Below are 8302 nucleotides of genomic sequence, written 5' to 3'. Positions count from 1 at the left end.
CGTACAGGTGCGTGCCATCAACCTGCACCAATGGCTTATAGTGTTTGAATGCTATAATACACGGATAGAAGCTCCAAAAAACGCGGTGCAGAACTCTTATACCTTGAACCTCTTCACTCTCACGGTAAACGGGGAGCGTTTTAATTTGAACATGAGACATTTGCATCTTCACTGTCATTGCTTTCAACCATACTGACAGCGTCTGCTAAGAAACTTCCCAATCACTGAAAATTTTTGCGACATCTTTCTGCTTTGCCAACCAAGCCTTGCGGTAACTCACAGTATAGTTGAACTTGCCTTGAACTTCTGCAATAACAGACTTCACCTTTATCGAGGGGTCTGCTTCGACCAACGGCCTAATGGCATCTGCAATTGTGTCTGAGTCCAACTTGGCATGATATTGTGAAATCGTGCCCATGGTGCACGTGTGCTTGCCATTGTATCTCCTGATCTCCCAACAAGCTTTTTTTCGAATCAAGCTAGCTTGGATAAGCCAGTCGCATCCTGCACCATACCCCTTGCATTTCGCATAGAATGTCTGCGGCTCAGACTCATACACAATGTAATCAACTCCTCTAGAGATGGTGTAGCTTTTGATTGCAGATATCACCGACTCTCTCGAACCAAATTCCATTCCGACACTAAACTCGTCATCTTCCGCCGCAACGTTGCCTTCACCTACGACATGCGCACCGCCATCAGTCAGACAAGGCAAATAAAATAAGCACTATAGAAAACTTCAGTTAATAATGATGACATACCTGTATTCGCATACTCAGGAAATTCCGGAGGATACATGGCTTCGAGATCTAGCGTCCGCATAAAGGACGGAACACCAAACGGGTGTTGGCTTACAATCGCATTTGCTTCATCTTGCACCGCCGGATTACCTACCAAGTCTCCGTCATCATTTTTGTCATCGACTTCATAGTTAGCTTCGAATTCATCTTCACTGTCATTATTATCTTCTTCCCAATCTATATCCCCGAGCTCATCAACATTGATCTCATCGCTGACCATACTCATCCCCGACTGCTGTTCAAACTCAACGTACAGCTCTATCATCGGCACGTGAGATCGGATTTGTTGATAAATATACAACATCTGTTGCATACTGGCATCGTCAATGATGGGAATTATTTGAAAGTGTATTAACCCACCAAATACTTGCACAGGACTTCTGTATAAAAGATTGCTCACCCTTTTCAAAATGTGGCTTTGAATGTTATTACAAAGACCATTTTGTAACTCAACAAAACCCATGGTACATGGAATGGCAAATGACAATGGACATTCACAAACAAAAGTCACTCCTTCATGTGTGTTTGTTATAACCTCACCGTTATAATATACTCGTAAGTTTGCAACACCTTCCATAACTTCAGCCTTAACTAACTCTATTTTTTGACACAGTTATCTGCCAAAAAAATTACCCCACTAAGGACTTTATGCAAGAAAGAACAAGAGGAGAAGTGAAGATGAAGATGAACATCACCGGACTTCATATTTATAGGCAAACTTGTGGATTTAAATATTATTTTGTGTACAAAACGCAACCTGCGTTTTGGGGCTTCCAAGAAAAAATTTCTGACACTAACAAAACGCAACTTGTGTTTTGTAGACTTCAAAAATTTTTTTTTCTAACTTAATAAAATACAATTTGCGTTTAGTATTAAATAAAAAAAAAACCTAAAATTAGTGTATTTTAAAATTTAAAAAATAAACAAATACAAAATGTAAATTACGTTTTGTCTTTGATTCATAAAAGTGCAATATTTTACTATGCCTCCATTTCATGGCGTTACACCGTGAGCTTCTCCATTTCTTAAAAAATGAGCCCGCAGGTTACATTTTAGAGTGACACTATAATAATAAACAAATTTTGTCTGTATTCATTTTATTGCACTATACTAATATTTTTTCATAAAAAAATAGCCAAATTCCGATGTAGCGTGTTGACTTGGATTCCTTTTAGTATTGTTTTCTAGAGTAGTTATGAAATGAAGTGATTATATTATTATATTTGTTTGATGAAAAGTATGTAACTGAAATGTGACCTCCGCTTTGGTTAATGAAATAAAATTTCGATATGGACGTCTCAATAACAAAATTCGTTTGAAGCATCATGAGGTACACTCGTTTGAGTTGTGCAGTAATTAATAATTAATGTCCATTGCTATAGTTATTTATTGAACTATAGTTACTAATCAAGCTCCAGCACTTAGTTGTTTACTGCACCGCCAATCAATTACACATTTTTTTTCATATGGTAAATAATGATCATCTTAAACAATATGAACAACTACTAATTAAATAAAAATATATTCATTTTAATTTAATGCTACTAATTAAATCTAAGATTAATTTATTTTTTAATTCTATTAATTCACATTATTTACACATTGTTCAAAAATATTATTAGCTATCTATATTTTTCTTTTTTTTCATATGATATATACAATGTTGCATCATTGTAAATATGATTAAGATTAAATTATTTGAACCTTGACCTATATCACAAAAGACATAAGTTTTCGTGTAGTATAACACAGTGTTTATTTAGTTTGAATAGAATAATAATCCTTAATCCTACAAAGTGATAAGATATAGAGTCAAGTAAACGAGAAGACTTGCAATGCAAGCATGCATTGAGAATTTGAGATACATAGGTATCCGAATGATGATATCCGGTCATAAACAATGCCTAAATTCAACCAGATAGAGAATATTTTAACCTCTTATTCAACCTCAAGAAGCTATCACTAGACTAAATGTATCTTCTCCGAAGTTGTGTTCCTTTTAAACTATGACCATTATTGAATCAAATAATTAAAATAATTATTATTTTTTTGTTAAAAATATAATCATTTATGTTATTTCTTTTCGTTTAAATTTTTAAAATGAGTGATTTTATAATATAGTATCAGAATTCTATATCTAAAAAATCTAGAATTCGATTATTGATAAATTGTAAAATAAAAAAAATATAAAATAAATAAAAAAATTATGCAAAAATAAAATAAATTCAAAAAAATCCTTACTTAAAGAAGAATATTAAAAATATAACTATATATATTGTCTTTTTTTTAGATGAGTGATTCCATTATATTTGCACAAGAAAACCAGTAACCAAACACTACTCAATTCAATCCTCTCCTCTCCAGTCTCTGCAACTATCTATATCCTCAATTTGTGTCCTTCCTTCAATTCAAGACCTCTGCAATAATGCGGCTCTTTTTCCTCTTCATCATCATCATCATCACAATCACCAACTTGTCTCTGATAAAGGGACAGCAACCTTACATTGGTTTAGGGACAGTAGCATGTCCTCGAAGGGGTAACGCAAAATCAATCCGAGGCTACACTTGCAACGGTTTAAACCACAGTTGCCAAGCTTACCTCACATTCAGATCCCAACCACTCTACAGTTCTGTCTCTACAATCTCTTCTCTGTTAAACTCTGACCCTTCACAACTCGCTCTCATCAACTCCGTTTCTTTAAACGACACCTTCGAACCAAACACGCTTGTCATTGTTCCCGTTAACTGCTCCTGTGCCTCCGAGTATTACCAATCAAACACATCCTATGTTTACCACAATGCTGAAACCTACTTCTTGATTGCCAACAACACCTTCCAAGGACTCACCACGTGTCAATCTATGATGCACCAGAATGCTAACCTTTCTAACCTATACCCTGGAAGACAACTTGCTGTTCCTCTTAGATGTGCTTGTCCCACAAAGAATCAAACTCTCAAAGGTGTTAGGTACCTCTTGAGTTACCTTGTTGATTGGGGTGATTCTGTTTCTTTCATTAGTCAAATGTTCAATGTCACTACTCAGATCACTCTTGATGCTAATTCCCTTACTATGAGTTCTGTCATCTATCCCTTTACCACTATTTTAGTCCCTCTTCATGATAAGCCCCTCAAACTTCAAGCTTCTTCGCCATCATCTCAACCACCTTCTTCATCTGATTCTAGTTCAACAGATAAAAGCTCAAAGAAAACATGGGTTTATGTTGTTGTTGGAGTTGTTGGTGCCTTTGCCTTAATATTTGTTACTTGTGCTGTCATTTTCTTCACACACACTCGCAAAACTAAAAGGAAACAAGAGGTTGTTGCAGTTTCTAAGAGTTTTGAGGCAATTGAGAAACCACAAGGGAAGATAATGGAGCAAGAATCTGGAAAATTGTCAGAGATTATAGCTAGCATAGCTCAATCTTTTAAAGTGTATGATTTTGAGGAACTGCAGCGTGCAACGGATGACTTTAGCACAAGTTGCTTGATCAAAGGATCGGTTTATCGCGGAGTTATCAATGGTGATCTTGCTGCAATCAAGAAGGTAGAAGGAGATATCTCAAAGGAGATTCAAGTTCTGAATAAAGTCAATCATTCTAATGTTATACGCCTCTCCGGTGTCAGCTTCTACCAAGGCCAATGGTAACTTGTCTCTTAAGTATACTACTTTTTATGGATAAAATTGTTGCAATTATATATCGTATCATAATCTAATGCTCATGCCTGTTCCGGTGCAACAACACAGGTATCTTGTTTATGAGTATGCTGCTAATGGAGCCTTGAGTGATTGGATCTACATGGACAACGTTGATGGCAAGTTTCTAAGTTGGAGGCAGAGGATTCAGATTGCTTTGGATGTGGCTACAGGACTTGACTATCTTCACAGCTTCACTTCTCCTTCATATATTCACAAGGATCTCAAGTGTAGCAACATTCTTTTGGACAGTGAGTTAAGGGCAAAGGTTGCAAACTTTAGCCTTGCAAGGTCTGTGGAAGGAGAAAATGGTCAATTTCCAATGACAAGGCATATTGTAGGGACAAGGGGTTACATGGCTCCTGAGTATTTGGAGAATGGTGTTGTATCCACAAAGATTGATGTGTATGCATTTGGAGTTCTGGTGCTAGAAATCCTCACTGGAAAAGAGGTTGCTGAAATCTTGAATGAAGATGACAATAACAATAAGGGTTTTTCAAATGCTTTGAGTGTTATTCTTAGTGAGGAAAGTGGCAAGGAGAGGGTGAAGGAGTTTATGTATGCTTCTCTTCATGGGAATTATCCATCAGAACTTGCTACGGTTGTGATTGGAATGATTCATAATTGTGTAGAGAAAGAGCCAGAAAATAGACCACAGATGCAGGAGATTGTTGCATCTTTGTCAAGAATATTGAACTCTTCATTGAATTGGGAAACCTCAGTGAGCATCTCAGCATCCCAAAGCTTTTGATGTGTTAATAATGGCCTCTGTGTCATTTATCAATGTGCTATATAGACTTTTTAGTTCGTCAGTGCGTGTGTTAAGCAAGGTTTCTTTAGATATAAGCATGTATGTTATATAGATGGATGAAATGCTTGAATAAGAAGTTATTTCATATATGTCTTCAAGGAAATGTAAGACATGTCTTAAACATGTTCAATGTTGAGCATGTGGCAGTGTATTACCAATTTACAATGACTAGAAATGGATTCTTGAGATTCAGTAACAAATTCACATCGTTGTAACTTTCTAATAGTGTTTAATTATGTGAACCAAACAATGTAATCAAAGCTAAACATTACTGGTTCAAAAAACACAGAAAGTTGTTATTAATGTGGCTAGCCGCTAGTTATTGATTACGAGAAAAGAAACTCAAAATATTCTTTTTGTTATATATATCATATATGTCAACTTGAGAGAAATAAGCAGTCATTCCTCGACTACAAACAGATAAAGAATATAAGGGATGAAACAAAGAAACTTTAAACCGACAATAAACTTGGACACTTATTAACAAAGCTTATAGGCAATAGTCATGTGAAGAAAACACTCTCTTGAACCTGAGAAACTGAATTGCTTTCGTCACCAATTAACGTGCTGCTATGGGAGTAGCCACATGAGTAACCTCTGCTTCCAACGCAGAAGAAGTCAATGATCTCTCTAGTGCAGCTTGAGATGGTTGAGTGAGAAGGGAGAGGCCAAGAACAACTTCTGCCATGGTTGGTCTAGACAATGATACATCGGCCGTGCAATTCGCGGCCAACGTGGCCAAGCTGAGAGCATAATCCACAGGGTAAAGGCACTCTAGCTTAGGATCCATCCATCTTCTCAGACACTCCTCCTTTTCCTTTTCGTCTTCCACTTCAAACATCTTCCTAATATCCTTCCACAGCATTACTACCTCGCCATCTGCCTTTGTTGTCATGGCTTTCTTGCCTGTCAGCAACTCAATGAGAACAACCCCGAAAGCAAAGACATCGATCTTGGAAATCATGGGATTCGTAGTAGTTCTGACCATGGAGAAGTTCCCTATCTTGGCCTTGAAGTTGGAGTCAAGAAGGATGTTACTTGTTGTGATGTCCCTATGGACTATTCTTGGATAAGTGTGCTCATGCAAGTATTGCAGACCCATGGCAACATCCAATGCTATGTTAATCCTCTGATACCATGTAAGCGAGGCCTTCAAAGACAACTTGGAGAAGAGCCACCCATCAAGGGACCCGTTATCAGCATACTCATAAACCAGGAAATGGTTTCCATCACTGTCTGAAGATACACCCATCAGTTTCACCAGGTTTCCATGATTCACCTTCTGCAGAATATTCAGCTCCTCAGAAACTACTTGATTCACTTTTTTCACTGCCAAGACCTGCCCTTCTATTTTGGCCTTGTAAACTGTGCCCCCAAGCTTGCACTGTTCGCTGAGATTCATGGTGGCTTTGATAACCTCATTGGCTTCATACACGGTTGGCTTACTCACGTAGCCTGAAACTCCAGAGAGTAGCTTATCTGCTGTCCCAGCAGATGAGTCTCTCCTATTCAAATTCCTCTTTCTCTGATAAAGATAAGCATAAACCATTGATATTACTATAACAGCAACAACAAGGGTGAACCCCAGGCTAATACTAATTATAACAGGGATTTGAATGCTTCTCTTTCTTCCATGTGAAGCCTCGGGTTGAGTAAGAACTGGCAACTTCGTCACAGGAATCAAAACCGGAAGATAGGTTGCAGCTGTGAAGTTTCCACCGTAGTTGTTTTCGGACAATATGTCCACCGGCGATGCACCAAACTTGGCTGCTACAGAGGAAACATTGTCATTGTTCTGCCACACATAGGTGATCATATATTCTATCCCTTTCTGTAACTGTTTCTTAGAAGGGCACCTGCAGAATAAAGGGAACAATACTTTCACACCTATTGGCAGCAGAACTGGATTCAAATCTGGGTTTGAATCGTTGACAGCACGCCAATTTGTGAGATTCTCATATGTTGTTTTTGAGACAATGTCGTAGACATCACCCTGCCTTAGCTCATAGGTGATATTGGCGAAAGATTGGTTTTGAGTGCAACCACAAGTGACAGGTATCAGTAAGACTTGGCCTGGAACCAGCTTGTCACCCTCATTCTTTATGTTACTTGCTCTTGCAATGGATAAAGGGCTGGTGTCAAATATGTCAGATATGTTAGAAAGGCTCAAGAAGTTTGGAGATTTAGCAATGTATGTCACATATGTTCCACAGGAAGAAGGTGAATCCACTGGGCATGAAAAGTCTGTTCCATTAACCTGTTGCGATTGAGTTGGGATGCTGGTGATGGAGAACAACATGAATGCAAGAAAAATACTACTTGAGAGAGAGGGTAGAAAGAAAGCCATTTTTCTGAAGTTGAGTAGGAGGGAAAGAACATAAAGGAAACTTTTATTATCAGAAGTCAAAGACACTCAGGATTTTTGGTGATATGGAGGATTCTTTGTCAATAAAATAGCCTTTGGTTTAACAGAAGAGTTATTGGTATACTGTTTTACCATATCTATTCCTAATTATTTATGCAGTGATATCAAATTTCCAAGTAAGTCTAAGATTATATGTTAAGGAAAACATTGACTTTACATATATCAATAGTATGCTATTCATGCGCACAGCAGAGTATAATAAAATGCCAATGAAGATTCCAGGATGGTCATTTTTAACTTTTCTGCAAAGAATCTCCAATTTGAGATATCATAAGAGAAAATTCTGATGCCAATTCCATGTCTATCTATCACTAGACCACGCCTTAAAATGTAGTGTCTCCACAAGATTTATACGTGCTAAAAGGATTGGGGTCAAATGAATTTTATAAGAATTACTACCTACACTGCATTCAATTTTTCATAAGCATTATTTTACACTTGCATTTTTTTCCTGGTTTCATATTCTTTGAAATAGCCTTCTTGAATATTTGAGTGCGGCTTTCATGCTTCACGGTGTCGGTTCATATACGTGATTCCATCTATCTAATCGAAAACAATAGAATAAGAGATTT

General features: G+C 37.3%; 3 protein-coding genes across 3 annotated transcripts; 1 reads left to right on the top strand and 2 right to left on the bottom strand.

Annotated features, from left to right (window-relative positions):
* Window positions 1–205: 205 nt before the first annotated feature.
* On the bottom strand, window positions 206–1263 carry LOC130980400 (uncharacterized). Its single transcript, XM_057904087.1, has 2 exons — window positions 762–1263; window positions 206–678 (listed from the first exon to the last, which is right to left on the bottom strand). Exons 1-2 carry the CDS (start codon window positions 1261–1263, stop codon window positions 206–208), a joined length of 975 nt encoding a protein of 324 aa, XP_057760070.1.
* A 1859-nt stretch (window positions 1264–3122) lies between these two features.
* LOC130979812 (lysM domain receptor-like kinase 4) lies at window positions 3123–5488 on the top strand. The gene is made up of 2 exons (XM_057903359.1): window positions 3123–4442; window positions 4546–5488. The coding sequence occupies exons 1-2, from the start codon at window positions 3226–3228 to the stop codon at window positions 5243–5245; spliced, it is 1917 nt and encodes a 638-aa protein (XP_057759342.1). The 5' UTR covers window positions 3123–3225; the 3' UTR covers window positions 5246–5488.
* A 233-nt stretch (window positions 5489–5721) lies between these two features.
* LOC130982577 (serine/threonine receptor-like kinase NFP) lies at window positions 5722–7652 on the bottom strand. Its single transcript, XM_057906614.1, has one exon. The coding sequence runs from the start codon at window positions 7650–7652 to the stop codon at window positions 5865–5867; it is 1788 nt and encodes a 595-aa protein (XP_057762597.1). The 3' UTR covers window positions 5722–5864.
* Between the last annotated feature and the right edge of the window lie 650 nt (window positions 7653–8302).

The sequence above is a fragment of the Arachis stenosperma genome, chromosome 5 (assembly GCF_014773155.1).
Source record: "Arachis stenosperma cultivar V10309 chromosome 5, arast.V10309.gnm1.PFL2, whole genome shotgun sequence".
In the NCBI taxonomy this organism is placed as follows: Eukaryota; Viridiplantae; Streptophyta; class Magnoliopsida; order Fabales; family Fabaceae; genus Arachis; species Arachis stenosperma.
The sequence above is the reverse complement of the archived record's forward strand: the minus strand, read 5'-3'. Positions and strand labels throughout refer to the sequence as shown.

What these genes read in the sequence shown, in the direction of transcription:
- LOC130980400 (XM_057904087.1), bottom strand. Translation starts at nt 1,263, where the DNA reads ATGGGTTTTGTTGAGTTACAAAATGGTCTTTGTAATAACATTCAAAGC. An exon ending in TCCTGAGTATGCGAATACAG is followed by an intron (nt 679 to 761) that starts GTATGTCATCAT and finishes CGCATGTCGTAG; the next exon opens with GTGAAGGCAACGTTGCGGCG.
- LOC130979812 (XM_057903359.1), top strand. Translation starts at nt 3,226, where the DNA reads ATGCGGCTCTTTTTCCTCTTCATCATCATCATCATCACAATCACCAAC. An exon ending in AGCTTCTACCAAGGCCAATG is followed by an intron (nt 4,443 to 4,545) that starts GTAACTTGTCTC and finishes GCAACAACACAG; the next exon opens with GTATCTTGTTTATGAGTATG.
- LOC130982577 (XM_057906614.1), bottom strand. Translation starts at nt 7,652, where the DNA reads ATGGCTTTCTTTCTACCCTCTCTCTCAAGTAGTATTTTTCTTGCATTC.